The sequence below is a fragment of the Eutrigla gurnardus genome, assembly GCF_963514095.1.
Source record: "Eutrigla gurnardus genome assembly, chromosome: 5".
Lineage (NCBI taxonomy): Eukaryota > Metazoa > Chordata > Actinopteri > Perciformes > Triglidae > Eutrigla > Eutrigla gurnardus.
The window spans coordinates 426162-450862 of record NC_139919.1 but is presented as its reverse complement, the minus strand read 5'-3'; the positions used below and the strand labels follow the sequence as shown (position 1 = coordinate 450862).

At 44.0% G+C, this 24701-nt stretch overlaps 1 protein-coding gene and 1 long non-coding RNA gene across 5 annotated transcripts in view; both read right to left on the bottom strand.

The window, feature by feature from the left end:
- The window catches only part of LOC311013486, a 196720-nt gene that overhangs the window by 48483 nt on the left and 123536 nt on the right, over positions 1-24701 (bottom strand). The window lies entirely within an intron of this gene.
- The window catches only part of LOC311013455 (storkhead-box protein 2-like), a 166466-nt gene that overhangs the window by 48483 nt on the left and 93282 nt on the right, over positions 1-24701 (bottom strand). For all 4 annotated transcript variants that reach the window (XR_014597129.1, XR_014597130.1, XM_084009542.1 and 1 more), the window contains exon 2: positions 10983-11135. Coding sequence is in view for 2 of the 4 variants with exons in the window: in XM_084009542.1 (XP_083865668.1) it covers positions 10983-11135 (153 nt within the window). In the remaining 2 variants the exon portion in view is untranslated. The remainder of the gene's footprint in view (positions 1-10982; positions 11136-24701) is intronic.

Here is a 24701-nt window from a genome sequence, read left to right as displayed (position 1 = left end):
TTTTGAGGCAGCCCTTTCACTCATATTTTTAAGTTGAAACAACATGTTGGAATTTACAGTGTTGGCGGCTATAAAACTATAAGTTGCAATTATCTCTTATCTCAAGTAAAATTGTTAACTGAAAATTGTTTACTATCAGGGGTGATTGTAAAGGACAGTTTGGCGAATAATCATACTGTTATTTCTACCGTTTTCCTAATATGTTTGATACATTCTGTATTGTTAGTCCTAACCAGTATCCAAACACTTTGGATGCTTTACGGTAGTTGCTGCATTGCATTACAAGCACAGAAAACAAGATGAACATTCACCCACAGGCAACATCAGAAATATTTCAGCATGCCATCCATAACATTGACAGTGTTTCCTCTAGAGACATGGACCACTGATAAAAGCTAAAATAATCATTAATATGATCTTGTGTGGTATTTGACCGAGTTAGGGGGAGGTTCTGCACGCATGCGCATGCACACATGCACGCACGCACGCACGCACGCACACACACACACACACACACACACACACACACACACACACACACACACACACACACACACACACACACACACACACACACACACACACACGCAGAGGTGAACAGAGGACAGACACGCACAATCTGTCAGCAGTGCACGCTAACATGCTGGTACCAGGTACCAGCCAGCCAGCTGAAGTAGGAGACCGAAGTGCTCGCGTCAGGGCATGTGGTTTGACCAGTGTTTGAAGGTAGATGGGTGCCGTTCAATTGATGCCTTGAGGCCAGTGCCATCGTCTTGAATTGGATGCGGGCTGCAACAGGGAGTCAGTGGAGATTGAAGACAAGGTGTGCTGCAATGGTTTAGTCGTCGAGGCCAGGAGTCCAGCCAGGAGAGAGTTGCAGTAGTAAAGGCGGTAGATGACCGATGCTTGGACCAGGAGTTGGCGTTGCATCCTATGTGAGGAAAGTTCGAATTATAGAGGGCAAATCTGCAGGATTTGGCCACAGCAGTGATGTTGGGGGTGCAGGATAGTTGGTCATCGAGGATTACACCCAGGTTCCTCGCAGTTGACGACGGCAATACTGTGATGCCCTCGACAGTGACCGGTCCATGCGACGGCAGTCTTTCCCCGGGATGAAGAGGAGTTTTGTTTTATGGATGTTAAGCTTGAGGTGATGTGCAGTTGTCCAGACGGAGATGTCTGCCAGACATTCAGAGATGTGAGTTGCAATGTGAGTGTCGGAGGTTGGGGGGAAAGAGGAATAGCTGGGTGTCATCTGCGTAACAATGGTAGGAGAATCCATGTGATCCTAGTGATCTGGTGTATAATGAGAACAGAAGTGGTCCTAATACTGAGCCTTGAGGGACACCCGTGTCCAGAGAACAGGGTTCGGACATAGAGTCATTCCATGTGACCGGAATGGCGCAATTTGTCAGGTATAATGTGAACCAGGTTAGAGCAGAGTCAGTGATGCCAAGTTCAGCCAGGGTGGAGAGGAGGATTTGGTGGTTGAGAGGAATGAGCTTAAGGAGCTCATTAAACTGTCCTGCTGGAGCACTATGCTCTCAGAATGAAGTTTCTTGTCGTTCCATTGGCTTAGAGTTTCTGAAAGTAGAGCGGGTGCCAGAGCTTTCTGGCATGCGGCGGAATATGTGTAGGTTTTCTGCTGTCCAGATCCCGATGGAGAGCATGTTCTACCATTTGGTAACCAGGAGAGAAAACAGTGGTGATTTCATCACTTGACTTGGTGTCCCTGGCAGTGAGGGCATATCAAGCCAATTGGCTGGTGCAGATCGGAGTGAGTGTGCTAAAGTGTCGGGTTTAACCATGCCCTAGATGTAAGCTGGGCCTGATCCATTAGCAGCACAGTGTGTGAGTACTAGTGTCTTGAAGCAGATGTGGGCAGCTACTGGTAAACAGTGAAAAGAGCAGCGGAGCAGAGTAGTGTGAGAGAACTTAAGTAGGTTGAAGACCAGAATTCTGGATGAGCTGCCGAGGTCGGATGGCAAGTGTAGACACCAGCCTGGAGAGAGTTACAGTAGACTAGGCGTGAGATGACAAGAGCCCAGACCCGAACCTGTGCCGCCTTCTGGGTAAGAAGGGGATACATCCTCCCAGCATGTCGGCATGATTGGGTTGTTGCAGCAATGTTGGCAGTAAGGGAGAGTTGGTGGTTCACGCCCAGGTTCCTTGCAGTCTGGGTGGAGGCTACCACAGATATGTCAATGGTGATGGTAAGGTCTTGAGTGGGAGAGCCCTTGTCTAGAAGCTTGGTCTTGTCCTGCACACGTTGTCTTGTGGTCACAACACTGTCTCTGATAGTGCAGGTCCTGCTGCCATCTTTAGTACGTGCACTGTCTCCAATTTTGGCCCCCTTACTCCACCTAGTTCCTTTACACCTGTAAAATCTGTAGTTGATCCTCATATCTCAATTCCAACTCCTATCAGCTCTCATATCCCTATTAGAGTTACTGATAGGCATTGTATCCTGTCAAAACGCTTCCACTGTCCTCATACCAACAACCCTGATCCCAGTAAAGTTAATCACACTAGCACTCATGGGAAGTCCACATCTAACCTAATTAGTATTAAAACAGTTCCTGTCCCTTCAGTTCTTCCCCCTGTCAACCTCAGTTGTGCTTTACTGAACATTAGGTCACTCTCCAGTAAGACATTTTATATTAATGATTTTATTTCTCACTATGTTTTGCATTTCTTTTTCCTCACTGAGTGCTGGCTTTCCTCCACTGCCAGTGCTGTTCTTATCGAGGCATCACCCCCTGAGTATAGCTTTTTATTTTCTGCTAGGAAAGACAAAACGGGTGGGGGACTAGGGTTGGGCATCGAGATCCGGTTCTAAATAGGAACCGGTTCCTAAACTCCGGTTCCGGAACCGTTAAGAAGCTGTTGGAATTGCGATCCTGTTTTTCGGCTCTTAAACGTCCGCACTAGTTTGTTTGTTTTACTCCGCTCGCACTAGTTTGTATTACTCCGCCCGGCGTGCGGAGACTCCGCGATAGAACGATCAGTAACGAGTAGTCTAACGCACTACTATTGCCAAACCAGTAGTCAGATTAAAGTTACTTATCCAAATACACGGTGCGTTACTATTTTTGTCAGTAAAAAAAAAGATCTGCTTTCTTCGTGCGTCTCGGGGGTGAAGTATGTTAGCCGACACCTTCACGGACGGTCGCGTGTAGTCGCTATACCGGCAGAAATGTAAACAATGGAGGGGGAAAGATACGCATGTTCCAGCTGGAAATACATGCATTATTTCGACTTCATCTCAGCAAAAGATGGCAACATAAAGGCTCGTTGTACACTCTGTGTTAACAACAAAGTGTTGTCTACTTTCAAGAATACAACGTCAAACTGGAAAAAACATTTAGAGTCACAGCATTGCACAATCACATTAAAATAGCAGGTCCCGTCCAGTGATGGTGAAAAGGCGCAGCGTGTGAATAAACAAGACGAGTTCTCGATTTCACGGAGCTCCTGCTAACTCAGTCTGTGCTGAAATGCGAGCGGAGTCTCTCTTGAGTGTTTAGTGGAGAAATGTCTCGCTGCTTGCTGGCCCCGCCCCCTCCCTTCGTCATCACGCCGCTCATACTTGAGGACTGTGCTCATTTGTTTCATACAACCAATCCTTGCTGCTCTAATGCCGGTTCAATATTCATAAAATGTTCATTCATGATGTTACTGCCATTACAATATGCAAACAATTATTTAAGTTAAGTGAAGTTAAGAAAGACTGTCTTTATTTTTTTTATATAAAAACATGTATTTTCTATCAGGACATAGTTTTCAAGTGCAACTTAAAATGTCAGTGGATACATTGTTGATGTTACTGTTAAAAAAACACATCAATACAGTGAGTATTGGCAATAATCGGTAGTCTGATGCAGCTGTTGAATGTAACTAATAAAGTAACTTGTAATCTAACTTAGTTACTTTTAAAATCAAAGGAGTAGTCAGTAGTCAGATTACTTTTTCAAAGTAACTGTGGCAACACTGGACCTGTTGACCTGCACCTCAAAGAATCAGAATCGAGAATCGTTTAGAACAGGAATCGAAACAGAGGATCGGGATCGGAATCGGTAAAATCCAAACGATGCCCAACCCTAGCGGTTATTTTTTCTAATCAATTTTCCTGTATAACATGCTCACTTGGTAACTTTGCATCTTTTGAGTACCTGGCCGTGCTTATTGGAAACCGCCAACATATCCTGGCATTACTCATTTATAGACCACCCAGGTTTAATCCCATCTTCTTAACCGAGTTTTCTGAATTTTTATCTACCGCTCTGATTAAATATGACAAAATAGTTATGCTGGGTGACCTGAATTTTCACATTAATGTGTTTTGGATTCCAAAGCAACCGAATTTCTGGATCTTCTTTCTAGTCTCAACTTCATCCAACATGTCTCTGGCCCCACTCATAATCTTGGTAATACTTTGGATCTAGTCTGTACAAAGGATGTTACTGCTGGCCTCCCTTCTATTCTTCAGGTCCCGGTGTCTGATCACTCTAGTATCTTTTTTAACCTGCTAACTCATGCACTGACTATTCGCTCTGAATCTAACCCCCACTCTTTTCGTCCGATTAACAACCATGTTAAGTCCCTTCTAGCTGATCATCTGCACGATAAACTTGAGTCTTTCTCCAACACTGCCATGTCCGTCAACAACCTCATTGATGGCCTAAACAGTGCACTGTCAGAATCGCTCGAGTTCTTTGCCCCTCTTAGAACTAGTAGAGGCACTCAAACAAAATCTGTGCCTTGGTTCTCCGACCACACTCGCTCATTAAAACGGGCATGTCGTAGACTTGAAGACAGATGGCGCACCTGTAAATCAGAGTCCTCACGCCTTGCCTGGACTGTTAGTTTTAAACATTATAAACATGCCCTTTCTGCTGCCAGATCTTCTTATTTCTCCAACTTGATTGAAACCAATAAGAACAATCATCGTGTCTTGTTTAATACTGTGGCCAGGCTTACACTCTCTTCAGCTGTTCCGTGCTCCTCTTTCACAGCGAACAATTTTCTTGAGTTTTTTACCGATAAAGTCTCCCTAATAAGGGACAATATCATTAGCCAGCAGCTCTCTAGTACCATGACAAGCCAGCACTCTGGGTCCTGGCCCACGGGTTCACTCGCTCAGTTTCAACCCATTTCTGCTGAGGCCTTGGCCTCAATGGTTTCCGCTTCAAAGCCAACAACGTGTTCACTAGATCCCATCCCTTCTGACCTCTTTAAGGACATTTTTCCTATTCTAAATACCCCTATACGTGCCATTTTGCACGTTACTTATCGTTCATTTATCGTTATCGAGGTGAGTTCCTCAATATATCGTGATATTGATTTGAGGTCATATCGCCCAGTCCTACCGTAGACCATTGTGTGCTTCTACACCGACTGTTGGTGTTCGGGGGCTGGCGCTCTCTTGGTTCCAGTCTTACTTATCTAGTAGAACCCAACCAGGGCTGTAAACTAGCGGTCGCCACTCGCCAAATGCGACTAAAATATTCCCCTGGTGACTTAATTTTGGAGGGATACATGCCACTGGGGCGGGTAAATGTTTGTCCCGATGGTCGTGCTCTTGCAATAAATTATGCATGATATAACAAAACATTGTAATAGCTGTAAACTGATAAATTATGACGGTAGCAAACGTCAAGCTAAACCGGTGATTTGTTGTGTGTCACACTGAAGTAGCTCCCCGACATCACCGCTGTAGAAAATAGTTCCCCCAAAGCAACGTAGTGAGCGCGTCACCGCTCTTTAAAAGTTTGGCGCAGTGAGTGTGATTCACACCGGCCGCGGAAGCGCTGCGAATAGGCGCGGCTGTCCGCGTCTGCTCTATTTTTCACGCGTGCCGCGAGCGAACGCATCAGTTCTGGCAGTAAATCACACTAAGAAACACGAGACAATCCGGTCAATTTTCAAAATAAAATACCGCGATTGACAAATGCGATCATATTTGTGTATCTCAACTTGCACTGGGAAACAGGAAGAGAAAATACATTTAATAAATGTGAAGAGTAGATAAACAAATATGCGTATTTCAACGGTATATCTGCACTACCATTCTCTCTCTCTCTCTCTCTCTCTCTCTCTCTCTCAGTTCTGATGAGTAATTAATGAGTGTTTCCTTTGTCACAGTTTTGCACTGTTAAAGTTTTCAATTTGCAATGTTTGAGATGAAATGAATGAAATTCAATTAATAATATTAAAATGTATTTCTAAATAATACTTTGGCCTCTTTTTTAAGCATGTGCTCTATAATACTGTTATCTCAATGAAAAGTACTGAAACAGATATATATGCAACAAAAAGAGGCAATTTATATTTGGCCGGTAAAAAATTGACTTGGCCGGTAGATTCTTTCATCTACCGGCCCCCTTGGCAGGTGAGCCAAAAAGTTCGTTTACAGCCCTGACCCCAACGTGTTAGTTTTAATAACTCTTTGTCAGATTCCTCTACGGTTACCGCTGGTGTGCCCCAGGGTTCTGTCCTGGGCCCTCTGTTTTGTATTTACATGCTCCCCCTAGGTAGGATAATTGCAGATTTTGGTATTAAGTTCCATTTCTATGCTGATGACACACACATGCAGGCTATACATCCCACTGCAGCCTAATGACCCCTCTCAAATACAAAATCTGGAAACATGTGTAAGCCGAATCAAGAGCTGGATGACTCATGACTCACTCTTGCTTAACACTGCTAAAACTGATTTGCTGCTGATTAAGCCTAATAACTAAAAGCACTTTTCTGAGACTTTCTGTCTTAACATTGATGGTTGCTCAATCCCTGAAAGCACGCACATTAGAAACCTTGGTGTTACTTTTGATCCAACCCTGACTTTCCAGACTCACATCAAGGACATCACAAGGACAGCCTTCTTCCACCTGCGTAATATTGCCAAAATCCGTCCTGCTCTATCCCGGCAAAGCGCTGAGGTGGTTCTCCATGCCCTTGTGACCTCCCGCCTTGATTACTGTAATGTCCTTTTTTCGGGCCTTCCCATTTGTTCTACCAGGAGTCTTCAGCTTGTGCAAAATTCAGCAGCCAGACTATTAACAAAAACAAGTCGATTCTGCCACATAACTCCTGTTCTGGCATCATTGCATTGGCTGCCCATTCAGGCTAGAGCTGATTTTAAAGTTCTTCTTTTAACTTTTAAGGCCTTAAATGGACTTGCTCCATCGTATTTAACTGAACTACTCTCTCCCTACATTCCGCCACGTCCTCTTCGTTCCCTTAGCTCAAACCTCCTTGTCATCCCCTCAACCAATAAAAAATCAGCTGGAAGAGCCTTCTCCTACCGTGCTCCTTTTTTATGGAACGGCCTCCCACTTGACATCAAAGAACTTACATCCGTTACAAATTTTAAGTCCCGTCTTAAAACTCACTTTTTTACCCTATATTTTGGTTGTAACTAATTCTTCATTGTTTTATCATTTCCCTCTGATGTTTTTTATTATTGTTTTAAAGTCTGCTATCATTGTTTTTATGTTTTTATTGTTGTTTTATAGTCTGTTATTATTGTACTGGATTTGTTGTAAAGTGTATTGAGACCATGTACCATGGTGATTTTGCACTTTAAATAATAAATTGATTGATTGTCTAGGTTAAGTTTCAGGTGGTGTGCGGACATCCATGGAGAGACGTCAGTCGGACAAGCAGAGATTCATGTTGATGTGTTTCGGACTGGGGAAAAGAGAGAATAAGTTGGGTGTCGTCTGCGTAGCTGTGGTAAGAAAGGCCATGTGAGTGAACAACGGTTGTGAGAGAGTTGACATTCAGAGAAAAGTGGAGGGGACCCAGGACAGAACCTTCAGGGACCCCAGTAGTGAGTGGACAAGGTTCTGACACATATCCTCTGGTTTTAGAGGATGTGAGCAGATCAGAGACACCAAGATCCTGGAGGATGGAAATGAGGATCTCGTAATTCATCATGTCAAACGCTGCTGAAAGGTCCAAAAGAGGAGAGAGAGGCTGCTAGCAATGTGACATCTCTCAGTGACAGTAAGAAGGGCCATTTTGGTTGAGTGGCTTGCCTTGAAACCAGACTGGTAAGGATCAAGAAGGTTGTTCAGATAAAGATAGAGGAGAGTGACTTGCCAGTGAATTCTTTTGAAGGCATTCTCTTGAAAACTGACTCAATATGTTTTGTGAAAACAGACACAATATCAGATGTGTATCTAACAGCTCTTGTAATAATGCCCCTCCACAGTTCCCAGAGCTAATCTGGGTTAGAGGTAGTGATGTCCAAATGAAGCTTCATGAAGCATTTTCTTTATTTTCTGAGCCCAATAGATGGCGCTCTCTGTTCAACAAAGGGTTGAAAGCAATGGAAATATATCGGCCTTCAACCCTTTGTTGAACAGAGAGCGCCATCTATTGGGCTCAGAAAATAAAGAAAATGCTTCACGAAGCTTCATTTGGACATCACTAGTTAGAGGCCCAGAATTTCTTTTCACAATTCCCGTAATCTCTCTGCATTATGATTCTAAAAAATGTACTAAAATGTAAATTACATTGCGCTGAGAATAAAAGAGATAGAAAATTGTGTCAAGGCCATCAGGAGTTCTGCTGAAGGCATCAACTTTTCAGAACAAACCTTAACATATCAAGGAAAACAACTCCCCATTTACAGTTTGCAGGTTCATTCTGGACAGACAGTTGTATTAAATGCCGTTCCTTGAATTAAAAAGAGTGGTGTATTTGGTTTTAAAAATACAATGAATATAAAAACAACATAGACCTCTTTCACCATAGGCTCCAAGTGAAGCAAGTATAAAACTGGATCCAGATAAGATTATTATTTTTACTTTTATTTAATAGTTTTACACCTATAAATGATATCGGACATGTAGTAACCATTCAAATCAGTATAGCATGATAGTCAGAGCGGTGGCCGTTTTAAGCCAGACTAAATAAGTAACAATTTAATGCTTTATCCACACACTCCGTCACACAGAACATAAAATATCATCAAGGTGAAAATATCACTTTATTCAGTGTCAGAATGATCAAATCAGTGCAAATGATTGATGAAATTGTTCCATGTGAGTGAAATTATACTTCAAAATCACACCGAGGAGCCATAGATTAACACATTAAAAACTCATTGATAGACTGAACAGCAGCTGGGCAGACAGCTGTGTGTGCGTGTGCATGTGTGTGTTGCCTGTCATTACATCATACGAGGGCAGTGGCGACATGATGCAAGTCTCTAAAGAGGGAAACCCATGCAATGTAAAAAGAGAATAGGTCATAAATCGTACTGCCTGGTAGAAATGAGAATTACTAAGAAAAAATTACTACTGAATAAATATTTTCGATTATCAATTGATTGAGGAACACATAAGCGTTGTTAGTTGTTGGGTTCTGAGGATTCTATTTTGCTGTTATTTCTGATGATTACTGGAATAATATTATGAATTAAAATTATTTTGGCACTGGCAGGATAATCGTGGCATTACATTTTCATTTCCCATCCCATGAATATACTAAAGTCTATATTGTAGACTTGATATTTAGTTGTTTTGACTCTGAAAATCATGAGCATGTTCTACTCCTGCTATGTGTTAAGTGTCTGAGATAACTTTTGTTGTGATATGACAATAAAATTGAATTGAAAATTGAATTTCTGTTGGTACTCACCACCAATTTGGCTGGTCAGGCAGGTTCAAAGGGGCTTGTACAATCCTACTCTGGGGTTGTTGCTAACTTTAGAAGTAAAGCTACCAGTTGGCTCTGACTAAAATCACAGGCAGCAAGGGAGTAGGTTTGGTGGGGACACAAAAGTGCTCCAAGGCAGCACTCCTGAAAGTTGACGTTTTTTTTGCATTAGCAATCATAATTTCACGTCATGAAGATGTTATAGGTTAGATTACTTAATATTAATTAATTATATTTTATCATTATAAAATCACATGATCATCTAGAATCTGAGGTTTTATTGTATTTCCACCACAAATTTTCTTTATTTTTGTTTTTAAACCGTTGCTGTCTTCTACACAAATACATGAAAATAAGAATTAAAAATAACTTTAAAAAGGTGTTTCTCTTTGGCATTAAATGTTCTCTTTTATTCAATATCTGTATTGTTGAGCCTCTCCCTATACACCCTTGAAGTAACTTACACTTTGACTCCTAAAGAAGTCCCTTATATCCACTTTTCTTTTCTTCACGCACACACGTACACGCACGCAAACAGACATAAACACAAATGTAAATGACACCACTGATATTAAAATCCATCTCGCTGACGTGACCCAGGAAGAACAAATGCCGAACATGTTGACAACTTACACTCGCAGTTGCAGATAACATGCACTGCCTCTCGTCCGGTCCAACTAGCAGGTTGCAGGTAGTTTTAACAAGCAGAAGGAGTGACAGTGGGGACAGCCAATCACATGTAAGTTAGCGAGAAACCGGCAGCCGATCAGGGAGCGGTATTTAGGTTAGAGGCGGGACTTCTAGCAGAGACCGACATAACCCTTTGTGTGCCATAATCATTGACTAAACACTACGGACAGCGGTTGTATTGATAGTGACTATACAGTAGCGGCTGAATATTGGTAGGGACGTGTCCCTAGCGTCCCTACCCAATTCTACCCAATTCTACTCCCTTGACAGGCAGTAACCTGCCAGGGTTAAATGACTAAAAACAAACTTTCTAACTGCTGTCAGTTTTATTTATGCCACTGCAAATAAAAACAAAACTTAAAATAGTGGGAATGCTGGATCAGCAGTTTAAGCAGTTTACATAATTTTTCTCCAGATGAAAAGAAGCTGGTCAGACCATGTTTATCAGACATTTACATTTAGGGCATTTAGTAGACATGGCTGTCAACTTACTTCCCTAAATATTAGCAGTAAAATGAAACATCCAACTTATTATTCATATGTAAACGGACCGTAGTGGATCTGAGGGAGAATGATGAATGGTGTCAGCTGTGGACTGATGTTGGTGTGTGAGCTGGTGTTACCTGGAAAACATGTCTGCAGGTGTTCAGTTAGGGCCTCTTGAGTGACAGGCTTGTGGGCGGAGTTCATAGTAGAGATAGCCAAAAGCAATACTTCTCCCAAAGGGATGAATTGCGACTGGCTGATGGGGGACATACTGATGGGTGACACATCACCTGTGAAAAGACAGAAATCAGTCACTTTGAGTGACAGAAGACATATGAAGACCATGCAGTCTCACGTCTCAGATCTACAAATAAAATTCCTGGTTAATCCAATAAAGGTATGAAATGCTCAATACTAAAATGAATGCTGTCTTAGCACAAGGACTTTCTCATTTGGTGCTGTGGTGAGTTTTTGTGGCAGCAGGTCGGTGTGTAAATACAATAGTAACAGTTTATATATAAACTAGAGTGTGCGTTCATGGTAATGAACGAACATTTCAAACCAGTGCAACTTGAATAGTTTTTCAGACTAAGCAGATTAAAAGAGTTGAAGGATCTTTCAACTTGTGGGTCTCTAAGAATGTGTACATAATGCATATAGCCGTGATCACGCTGAAATGGGTCACAACAGCAGCAGCTGCTTTAAAAATGCTTAGCTCTTAAGGAGCTCACTGGACTAGTTAAATACACAGACGATTTGCTAGTTGTTTGTAGCTCTTTCAAAAAAAAAAATACCAAACCAATATCACAGAAGCTTGTGTGAAGTGGAACGGCTTGGTACATCGGTCAAGTCATTGCTGCTGCCAGAGTTTAGAGATGCACCAAAACAACTCCGACTGATGACGGCCATGTCCGAAAATGGATCAACATCGGGCATGAGTATAAATTGTTAGCTCTGAGGTTGCTGCTGTTGTTTCCCGATTTGAAGGGAGTTTGAGAACGGAGACACAAGGGGACAACTACATTTTGTCTGAAGAAAGGAAGAAAGCTGCATTGTATCTTGTTGGTAAGTCAGAAACTAATTTGGGTTTAGGCATTATGGGCGTAGAGCTAGTTGTAATATTTAGGCCTCGTCCACATGTACAAAAACGAACTTTTTTTTCTCTGTTTTTCTTTGGCGTCGTTTCAAGAAAATCTGCGTCCACACGAATCCACTGAAAAGGACTCAGCGCGCTGTAGTACATACGCCAGGCCCTTATGTATTGCTGTTTCTGCTACAAAAATACACCAAAAATGCAGAAGAATAGACGGAGCATGGGGAAGTAAAAACGTTGCTTGACAGGATGTTTGCCGTTGCTATGGCAACAAGTGAAATCTACGGCTACTATCCACCCGACCACCCAGATCAATAAACACCCATAAGATGACAATTTGGCCCATATAATTAAAACCAACAATAACCATCAACAGCCATCACCCTAAGGAACTTAACGAGGCGTTGTCACACTTTGTGATGGATTAATTAGAAAAATAAATGCGTTGGTTGTTTGTTAGTGTAGCAGTAGGAGGATTTTGTCTTTATTTCTCCTTTATTTTGTTTATACTTGGTTACTATGGTTTCCGTTCTCTTTCTGTTTCCGTACAGTTGACCGGTATAAAAGCGGTAGTCCGCCCACCAGTTCTTCCTCTGCTCTCTCCTCGCCTGTGGTACTTCCGGGTCAGAGGTTTTGCCCGACAGGTATGGCCGCACGCTGTTTCTATCTCGTTGGTCGTTTCCCTTTGTTAGGTTGCTACAAGCATGTGTGTTATGTTTTAGGGCGACTGTTTGTGTGCTGCTCTCTTTTCTCCCATCCGGTGTGCGCGCGCTGGTATAGATTGTTGGCAGTGGTAAGTGTCATCTCTCTCCGTTATGGTGATTATTATGGCTAGGTGGCTAATGCTAGTGTGGTCACAGGTAAATGCTGGCGGCTGCCTGGAGTCCTTTGTTTCCTCCTCCCTCCTCTCGGGTGTGCGAGTGTCTGTGCTGTTAAAACGGCGTTACCCGGTGGCCGTCGGAAGCGCAGCTTGCTTCCAGCTAAGGACTATGTCCGCACGTCTTGGGCAGGACGGTTGCTCTGTTTTGTGTTTTTTACACTGAGGGCCTTGACCGGGGACTGGTCCTCTCTTATTGAGTGTATGTGAATGGGTGATTCAGTGAGTGATAGTGTGTGTTTCAAATTATATATATATATATATATATATATATATATATATATATATATATATATATATATATATATATATATATATATATATATATATATATATATATATATATATATATATATATATATATATGTAAAGAACAGTAGATTGATTTGGGCTGTCACCTCGTTCTCCTTTTTTGTGTGCTGTCTGTTTGAGCCAGTGGATGGCTTTGTATTGCCATCTAGTGGCCAATCTTGGCGAGGGTGGTAGGTTATAAAAGGGAGCCTGTAAGCTCACCTGTGCGTCTCCTCACATGTGCGCGTCTGCCTACCTGTGTGCGCCCCCGTCACCATCTCCTTTGTTTTGCTGGGTTGGCGTGGCGTCTGTGCTGCTGAGGTGTTTCTTTGATACCGAAGTAAGCTTGCTCTATTTTAATGTAATCACTATCATCTTTATGTTGTTCCGGTTGCTGCAATCTGTTCTAAGTTTGTTTGTTGTTATTAGGGGGAATATGGTTCTCCAGAAGGCACCTTCAACACAATGATATTAGCTCCCTTGGTTTAGTGGAACGAGGTATGTCTAACTCGTATTTGGGCTTTTATTTTATTCCCGAGTTTGAAATAAATGTTTTTCAATGAATGTATCTTTTATTTTTCTTTCTGTATTTCTTTTCCGTAGTTTTCACGGTGCAACAGCAACAATAAAATTTAAGCACCCGTCATGAATCTCTCCGCCTTATTTGTTGACGCCAAGGGTCCGCTAAAATATATATATATAATATATATATATATATATATATATATATATATATTTATTAGGGCTGTAACGGCACACGTATCGAAACTGAAATCGCGACACTCTGATCCACGAACCTGTCTCGCGGTGTGAGAAGGCAGAATCAGGACACAACTTGTGTTTCCCCGCGTCCCATTCATTGTCTATGTGAAAAGCCGTGCAATGCATTCTGGTAGCGTCGCAGCGAATGTCGAGAGACGGCGCGCGAGTTGGCCGCTCCTCATTTGCATAAGGTTGAAGTGAATCTACTTTATGCTAATCAGAGGCGCCGGGCTCGACTCGCCGCCCTCGGGAACGCTCGCGAACGGAAAATCTTCTAAACTGAATGTTGTCAATCTAAAATAAAGACAGATTCAGCAACTGCATAGCTTATTTCTTGCTTAAAATGTTTTCAGAAACACCTTTCGGTGAACTATTTTCATAAAATAAGAGAAAGTTTCCAAACGAGCCGCCATGTTGGTCTGCGTGAACTCCGGAGCAGACAGGACAGCTGTGAAAGCGATCGTCCAATCAGGTGCAGCCATGAACTGTACGCGTGATTGTTTGAAGGAGAGCGCCTGTCAATCAGGGCTCAAAAGATTACATGGGCAATTGCAACATTCATGGATCTGGACATGCGCCCCTTTTCGGTGGTGGAAAATGATGGGTTCAATTTTTTTTGCTCATGTTATTGAGACCTTACTTGAGACCATAATACTGTTCTTAATCTTAAGTGTTCAAATCTGTCCAGTTTATAAAGATTTTAAAATGGTCTATTTTTATAGTATTTTATTTGTATGTTATATTTATAACCATACTTGAGACGATAATATTGTTCTTAATCTTTAGAAAGGTTTTCAACTGTTCTATTCTTCTAGTGTTCCAAGTTATTGAAATATTACATAAATAAAATGTTTAATTAAAAAAAAAAAATCTCTCTTCTCACTAACAAAAAAATCGAGGTTTGTGTCGAACCGTGGGTCAAAAATCGTGATACAAACCGAATCGTGAGTTTGGTGTATCGTTACAGCCCTAATATATATATATATATAAATATACAAATATATAATATATATATATATAAATATACAAATATATTATATATATATATATATATATATATATATATATATATATATATATATATATATATATATATATATATATATATATTATATATTTGTTTTCGACCTGTCCAGGGTGTACCCTGCCTTCGCCCAATGACAGCTAGGATCGGCTCCAGCCTCCCCGCGACCCTGAATACAGGATAAGCGGTAGACAATGGATGGATGGATGGATGGATGGATGGATGGATATTTGATTTCTTTCTTTTTGGTGTGTGTTGCAAACCCCACTAATTTGTTTTATCCCCCCCCCGCCTTTTTTTCAGTTGCTGGAGGCCGGTGGTGGTGGTGCTGGTGACTCGGTGGTGGCATCATCCTGTCCTGTCTTGCTGTGTCCTTGGTTGTGGGTTTTTCTTCAAGGAGTGTCTGCCACTGTGCCTGGTGATTTAAGTTGTCTTATTATTATTTTTGGTGGATCCCTCCCTTGCACTAGCCCTTCTCCATCCACTTAGGCCCCAGCCCTGATTACGTTTTTTCCCCTGATGTGAATGAGTTTGTTAATTTTTTAGAAAAATTAATTTAATAAAATAAAACTGTTTTAAAACTTTGAACCACGTCTCATGCGCTGAGTAACAACGAACCTACGTATCTGCCTTGTGTTAAGTTGAGGAATTCTCTGGGTGAAATTCCCAGGGTGGCGTTGTCGAGCTTTCTTTTTTTCTTTTCTTTTGGTTGACCCCTTCCTCGCCACATTAGCATCGTAAAAAATGAGCAAATCTGCGACATTTTTCCCGGAATATTGCCCGCCTCTCATGGCTCTCGGTTTGTTTTATACAGTGGCCCTAATATGCCGTCGTACAGAGGAGCAGTATAGCTGCTACAGAACGTTCACAAGCACGTTGAATGCCGTTGTTGTTGTTGTTATGAGAAGTTGTGGGGGGAGAAGTCAGGCTAGAGGGTCGAGGGGCGGGGCAATGACATCAGCATATGGGTTTTTTCCATCTACATGAAAACAAAGACAAAACGTAGAGGCAGCGGTTTTTTCTTTTTCACACTGGGACCTGGGGCCTGTTGCACAAAACTAGGATAAGGGATTAAGCCGGGATATCTTGGTTATCCTGGTTCAATTTATCCGTGATCCGGTTGCATAAAAGCGGGATAGGGGGCAGTAGGATGTTATGGTATAAGTTACCATGGAGATTTATTCTGTCGAGTGAGCCTGCTCCAGACCAGGCTAAATTCCAGGATCTATTTAATCTCATCCCTTATCTCAGTCAGCAGTCACCACTAATGGTAATAGTTATTCCACTGCCCACTACACATTGTTATCACATATAACTAGACCCACTGTCATTATTTAAATGTTTGTGATCATTCATTTCAATCATTTTGGATAAATTATGATTTTAGATGATGTTGCTAGGTAATTTACAGTTTTACATATCTATAAGGCTATATATAAAATGACGGAATATTAGAGCCACAGAGAAAAAATAAAATTTCACAGACTTCGAGAATGAAGTCATAAATTTACTAGAATAAAGTCATAATATTGTAACCCCGTTGTTTTAGCGGAGGAGAGTATTCCCTCCATAAGCTCCAACTGGTCCAGAACTCAGCTGCCCGTATCATCTCCCAAACCCCCTCTTTCCACCACATCACCCCCATCCTTCAGCAACTCCACTGGCTTCCAATTAACTTCCGTATTAACTTCAAAATTCTCTTTTAATGGTTTTGTTACTTGTTTGCTCTTGTTTTAAATTGTAAAGTGTCCTTGAGTGACCTGAAAGGCGCTTCTAAATAAAATGTATTATTATTAGTAGTAGTATTAAAGTACGTTTTGATGACATTCCTAGCGAAAATCTGCACTTTGTTCTCTTATTATTCCTTCAGTGAATGTATATGATCTTTCGTTTGTTGGTTAGGGTTAGAGTTAAGGTTAAGGTTAGGGTTAGCCGGCAGGGGTGCAAACTCATCAGGGATGAAAAAGGTGACAAGGACCCAAACCCCCTCGCGGAATATATATATATATATATATATATATATATACACACACAATATATATATATATATATACACACACATATATATATATTGCATATGCTTCAATGTTATTCCTCTGCCTCACTGAAGGGGGCTGGCGAGAGCCTGGAAAATGGACTTCCCTTCCAGTGAAGGTATAAATAATGGGAGACCAATGCCAGGGCTAAAAGGTTTGCTTCAAACGACGGAACATAAAATAACTCGATCGACTCCTCACATTGAAAGACAAACTGCTTTGAAAATATTTGGAACCTCAAGAATAGATTTGACTCTGGACGAACGGAATAAATATTAGCAAGGGGAGGTAGGGGGCTTCTCACCCCTCATTCGCTAACATTACATCGATATCAGAGTAAGCCTTTGCTCCGTTGATTTTCCATTATTTATTTTAGGTTTTTTTTTTTAATGTGAAGGTATGGTAGGTACATTTAACGTTGTTTTCTCGCTTAGATTTTTCAAAGGTTCCTGAGAAATAGACACTGTACTATCCGATAACACCGTTATTGTAACCAGCAAAAATGGTTGTGATTTGCGATGCGTATGTCAGCGAACTGTCTGACATTAGCACGTTAGCCTACGTTAGAAAGCCTGATGGTACAGACACACCAACTCCGGCAGCAGACGTCAAGTCAACGGATCCCATTCATTGTCTATGTAGAGCAGGAGCTCCGCATGATGGATACGGCACGTCGAATTGACTGCCCTGTCGCCGTACGTGAATTTGCATAAAGTTCGATGGATTGAACTTTATGCAAATGCCGTCCGTCCAACGCAGTGCCGCCGGCTCCAGAAACTTCGTTCAAACTATCAAACTAGGCAGTGTTGATCAAATATGAATCCAGATTCTGTTACTGCACTACACATTTCCCGCCTCAAATTTTTTCAGAAACATGCTTTAGCGTGTAGTTTAACTGTAAAATGAGATCGTTTGTGGCCCGGCCGCCATGTTGGAAACGGCAGAGCAAAACTCAAGTTCCGCCCACTTCGCAGGACGTCTATCCAATTGATCCAACTTGAACACAGAACTGCCCACTCGCCGGTGCGTTCGACGGTCCGTTGCGTCGCTGCCGGAGTTGGTGTGTCTGTACCATGACGTTTTTGAAGCGTACCAACGTCACTCCTGTCTAGTACGGCATCAAGGCAGCTACAGACCCGAAGATGACATGATTACACGGGTTGGCCAAACGAACAAGCTTGGAATAAATATTTATGACAGCTTGCGTTCGCCGATTACTTGGACGCCCCCCCCCCCGAAATATTTTTATTGCAGATCTCCATGAATCACACAAATGACCTTTTTCGGAACAAAAACGGCGAATTTCGCCGAAAGGTGACAAGTTTGCATCCCTGAGCCGGGGATCGAACCAGCAATCTTGCAGTTGCCAGCCAACCTGCTCTACCTCCTGAGCTAAACCCCCCAAGGGTTGTGGTTAAGGCCCCTACACACCGCCCAGACGTCCAACTGCCTTATCCGACCACTCTCCGCCCACTCTGTTGCCTCTCGTCTGACCCGTTCGGCAGAAAAGTTGCGTTGTACACACCGCTTCGACGTGCTTCCGACACCACAGCAGCGTGTACGTTCTGCGCTTGCGCGAGATGCAATAAGCCTCCTTAACAGCGGGTGGCGCTAGTCTCGTGCCAGTACTCCAAAACAGGAAAACAGGAAATGACGGAACGGAGTGCAGATAAAAACAATGCACACACGTCTTGGTTCAGTATTCATTCGACTCGAGAAGACCTTTGTGGACTAAATACTTGGCATTTCTGTAAAGATGACTCTGGCTAGGGTGACACTCGCGTTGTGTGCTCTCGGGCTCATTATTTTACGAAGACGTCGTCTCAGTAGGGAACGAGTAACGGAGTTTACCATCGTCACTTCCGCCCCGCCCACACACCGCCATTGGATACTCTGATTCGCTAGCACACCGCCAATCAGAGTATCCAATGGCTCAGACGTCCAACAGCCCACCTCCTCAGACTTCGCATGCTCAGTCTGATCAGACAACGTCCGCGCGGCTCCGAAAGCTTCCGACGCAGCTGTACACACCAAACATATGTGTTCCCGACCTCGTCCGAGCCTCTCCAAACGCTTCAGACGTCCAACGGTTGGGCCGGTGTGTTCCTGCCTTTAGGTTTAGGTCTGATGCTCTCTAATAACCAGCATAAATCGCATCGGTCACGTGACCATGGCTTTGTGTAATACGTAGGAAAGCATATGAAAATATTGCGCTTTACTTTTCGTACTTTTTAGTACGAAAGCTGAGTGAGAGCAGCCTGACCTCCTCGTATGCCTCCATGAGGATTTCTGCCTCCGGCAGGGAAAAGTTTGCCGCTCTATTTGCCATGGTGAATCAGTGAATCTGTGATCGGCGGTGGGGTCTATTTGAGGGAGCCTTGAGCGCGCACCTATCCAGGATTGGTTTCACCTGGCTTGATGAATCCGTCTGCTCATCCTGGCTTGGTCTTTGTGCAACCAATTAAGCCTGGACGCTCTTGTTTTGGATCGATTGAGCTCAGCTCAGTCACTTATCCTGGATGTCTTAATCATAGTTTTGTGCAACGGGCCCCTGGTTTAAAAAAAAAAGAAAAAGCCAGATCTGTGTGGACGGCTGGCCGAAACGCACAAGACTTGTGCGTTTACACACAAAAAACGTTTCCGTGTGAACAGGATCTTAGTCTTGTCTAGACACCTTGTGGTGTAAATTCTGGGCAAGTGGGCAATTACCTAGTTTCGGCCATCTCAGCTGTAGTCGATATACTTGATTGGAGGAAGGGGCTAAACCTGCATGAGGTAATCCAAACTTGAAGTACTAGGGGGGCTATGGTACTGTCAGTCTGCAGTCAAGAAGGTGGACATCATTTCAGCATATGCCTCCCTGCAGACTTCGCGGCCCTTACAGAGAACTGGATCACCCCAGAAAACACTGCCACTCCAGCTGCTCTCTCAACTGCCTACTCGTTTTCACACGACGAACAGGTCTCCTTATCTAACCCAGATGGTCCTACCAGGCCCTTCCCCTGGACTACCTACCCCGATCTGTACTTGAATTCCACGAATCTCTGTCACTCTTCCTTTCAAGCTCAACATCATAGTGATCTATCGCCCACCTGGTCCTCTCTGTGACTTTTTAGATGAGATGGAGGTCCTCCGAAGCTGCTCCCCTGATGATGGCACACCATTCATCGTCTTTGGTGACTTCAACATCCACCCAAGAAAGCTGCACTCATCTGAATTCATTGACTTCTTCTCCACATTTGACCCCACACTCCCCCCCCCTCCACCCACCCACCGGGCCGGGAACCAACTTGACCTTATCTTCACAAGATCCTGTGGCATCTCAACACTCTCTGTTACCCCTCTCACTGTGTCCAACCACCACTTTGGGACTTTCTCTCTCCCCTCTACGCCTCGAACTGTCACCACTCGCCGCAACCTGAAATCCCTCTCTCCCTCTGCTCTCTCCTCAACTGTTCTTTCCTCACTACCATCCACAGAACAATTCTCCCTAATGCCTACTGAGGAAACTCCATCCTGATGTCCTCACTCTCCTCTTCTTTGGATGCTGTCTGTGCCCCCATCTCACGACCAGTGCGATCCCTCCCCTGCCTGGCTGTCCAAATCTCTGCCAACCAACAAATTAGTGTTGCGAGCGGCAGAGAGAAAATGGAAGAAATCAGGCCAGGATGATGACCTTGCCCACTACCACCACCTTCTTCTCTATGTTCTCCTCCCTCCTCACCCCTCCTACCCCTCCCCGTCCTTCCTCCCTCACTGCTCCTCCACAGCTCCTCATTCACTCCAATACCCTACCAGAAACCATCCCCCAAACTCTCACCTCTGATGGCCTTACCAGCTTCAGTCCTCTCTCCTCTGAAGACATTCACAAACTTGATACCACATTTTGTCTGGAGAAAGGAAGGAAGCTGCTTTGTATCTTGTTGGTAAGTCAGAAACTAATTATAGATTTGGGTTTAGGCATTCTGTGAGTAGAGCTAGTTGTAACATTTAGTCTTGTCTAGATAGCCTGTTGTTTAAATTCTTGTGAAGCTGATCTTACTGAGTGGGCAATTACCTAGTTTCAGCCAGCTCAGCTGTCGTCAATAGACTTGATTGGAGGGAGGGACCTCAGTCTGCGCGTGTGGTAAACCGAGCACTTAAGAGCTTGTCACTACAGCGTCAGCTGCAGTGTCAGGACAGCCGAACGAAGACAAGGGAGTCTATCTGCGGGAGTCCAGAGAGGAAGTCTATTGAGGTAGGCATAACATCTCAACCACCACCCATCGCAGCCATGTGTCCTATCCCAGTCAGGACATCAAACCGGAGAAGATTTTGCCAGAGACCCATCAGTCGAGGCTGTAACCCATCCAATCTCCGCCACCCACCATTCTCCACTGGTACGTAACTTGAAGTACTAGGGGGGCTATGGAACTGCCAGTCTGCAGTCAAGAAGGCGGACACCATCTCAGCGCATGCATACCTGCAGACTCTCCACTTCCTGGCCCTTACGGAGACCTGGATCCCCCCAGAAAACACTGCCACTCCAGCTGCTCTTTCAACTGCCTACTCGTTTTCAAACTCCCCAAGACGAACAGGGCGAGGAGGAACTGGGCTCCTCATCTCACCCAGGTGGTCCTACCAGGTCCTTCCTCTGGACCACCTACCACGATCTGCACTTCAATTCCACGCCGTCTCTGTCACCCTTCCTTTCAAGCTCAACATCATAGTGATCTATCGCCCACCCGGTCCTCTAGGGGACTTTGTAGATGAGATGGATGCCCTCCTGAGCTGCTCCCCTGATGATGGCATCTCGGCACTCTCGCTCACCATGTCCGATTACCACTTTGTGACTTTCTCCCTCCCCATGAAGTCCACCACATCCCTCCCATCTACGCATTGAACTGTCATCAGCCACCGCAATCTGAAATCGCTCACTCCATCCGCTCTCTCCTCAACTGTTCTTTCCTCACTACCATCCACAGAACAATTCTCCTTAATGCCTATTGAGGAAGCCTCCTCCATCCTGATGTCTTCACTGTCCTCTTCTTTGGAGACTCTCTGTCCCCCCACCTCACGACCAGCGCGCTCATCTTCCTCCCCTCCCTGGCTGTCCGAACCTCTGCAAACCAACAGATCATTGTTGCGAGCGGCTGAGAGATATTGGAAGACATCAGGCCAGTACGAGGACCTTGCTCATTACCATCACCTCCTCTCTGACTTCACCTCAACTGTTTCGGCAGCTAAATCTGCCTTCTACCTGGCAAAGATGAACTCTTCCGCCTCCAACCCCAGGAAACTCTTCTCCATGTTCTCCTCCCTCCTCACCCCTCCTACCCCTCTCCCTCCTTCCTCCCTTACTGCTGATGACTGCAATTTACTTTACCAAGAAAGTAAATGACATCAGCTCCTCAGTCACTCCTATAACCCCCCAGAAAACATCTCCACTAACTCTCAACACTGATGGCCTTACCAGCTTCAGCCCCTTCACCTCTGAAGACGTTCACGCACTTGTTACATCTAACCGTGCCACCACTTGCTCCCTTGACCCAATTCCCTCCTCTCTTCTCCAAGACATCTCACAGGACATCTTGCCATTCCTCACCACCCTGATCAACTCCTCCCTCACCTCACGTGTCATTCCAGCGGCTTTTAAGACAGCTAGAGTGAAGCCCCGCCTTAAAAAACCCACCCTAGACGCTGCTGACATCCAAAACCTGTATCTCTTCTTTCATTTCTCTCTTAAACACTGGAACGTGCCGCCTACAACCACCTGTCATCCTATCTCTCGCAGAACAACCTCCTTGACCCTAATCAATCGGGATTCAGGACTGCTCACTCCACTGAGACGGCCCTCCTCACAGTGACTGACTCCCTGCAAGACACCAGAGCCTCATCCCACTCCTCCGTTCTTATTCTCCTCGACCTATCTGCTGCATTTGACACAGGCAACCACAAAATCACTGACTGCACTAACCTGGTTCACATCAAACCTGACAAATCGCACCTTTCAGGTCACATGGAATGGCTCTATGTCCAAACCCTGTTCTCTGGACACAGGTGTCCCTCAAGGCTCAGTATTAGGACCACTTCTGTTCTCACTATACACCAGATCAGTAGGCTCTGTATCGCATGGATTCTCCTACCATTGTTACGCAGATGACACCCAGCTATTCCTCTCTTTTCCCCCAACCTCTGACACTCACATTGCAACTCGCATCTCGGAAAGTCTGGCAGACATCTCTGTCTGGACAACTGCACATCACCTCAACCTTAACCTGAATAAAACTGAACTCCTCTTCATCCCGGGGAAAGACTGCCCTCGCATGGACCTGTTGGTCACTGTCGAGGGCGTCACAGTGAGTTCCTCAACTGCGAGGAACCTGGGGGTAATCCTCGATGACCAATTATCCTGCACCCCCAACATCACTGCTATAGCACTTATATCATAGCACTGTTGTTCTTAAGATATGTTTGCGACTTTACTCAGGCGAGGATCTAACACTTGTTCTATTTTTAGCTCTTACTTTATAGGCAATGATATGTTGTGGTTTCTTTGTTTCTTTCTTTTGACAAATGTACTTATTGTAAGTTGCTTTGGACAAAAGCGTCTGCTAAATGTAAATGTATGTTGATATGTCTAACCGTGCCACCACCTGCTCCCTTGAACCGATTTCCTCCTCTCTTCTCCAAGACATCTCACATGACCATTTGCCATTCCTCACCACCCTTATCAACTCCTCCCTCACCTCAGGTCTCATTCCAGTGGCTTTTAAACAGCTACAGTGAAGCCACTCCTGAAAAATCCCACCCTAGCCGCTGCTGACATCTGAAACTACAGACCTGTATCTCTTCTTTCATTCCTGTCTAAAACCCTGGAATGTCCCACCCACAACCAACTGTCATCCTATCTCTCACAGAATAACCTCCTTGACCCTAATCAATCAGGCTTCAGGACTGCTCACTCCACTGAGATGTCCCTCCTCACAGTGACTGAGTCCATGCGAGATGCCAGAGCCTCATCCCATTCCTCCGTCCTTATTCTCCCCTACGTATATGCTGCATTTGACACAGTCAACCACCAAATCCTCCTCTCCACCTGGCTGAATTTGGCATCACTGACTCTGCTCTAACCTGGTTCACATCCTACCTGACAAATCGCACGTTTCAGGTCACATGGAATCATTCTATGTCCAAAGCCTGCTCTCTGGAAACAGGTGTCCCTCAAGGCTCAGTACTAGGACTGCTTCTGTTCTCATTATACACTGGATCACTTGGCTCTGTAATCACATCACATGGATTCTCCTACAATTGTTATGCAGACGACACCCAGCTGCAGTGTAATCCTCGATGACCAACTATCCTGCACCCCCAACATCAATGCTGTGGCCCGATCCCGCAGATTTGCCTCTCTCGGCCTCAGCGACTAAACCATTGCAGCGTATCCAGAATGCTGCAGCAAACCTTGTCTTCAATCTACCCAAATTCTCCCATGTGACCCCTCTCCTCCTCCATGACCTCCACTGGCTCCCTGTTGCACCCACATCCAATTCAAGACAATAGTATTGGGGTCATTCCATGTGAAAACAGCCAATATCGGGGTTCCATGTACACCATGGACACGTCTCAGATTTGCTGAAAAGCTGTGAAAATATGCCTTATGTTACCAAAGGGGGGAATCTGAAGTTTCAGGTCATTAACGGTTTGCCCATTTGTCCATTTGAATTTCAAGTGCCACACCCCTTTTTGACACATTGGAATTTCATTTGTTGGCATTTTTGGAGGCCCATAACT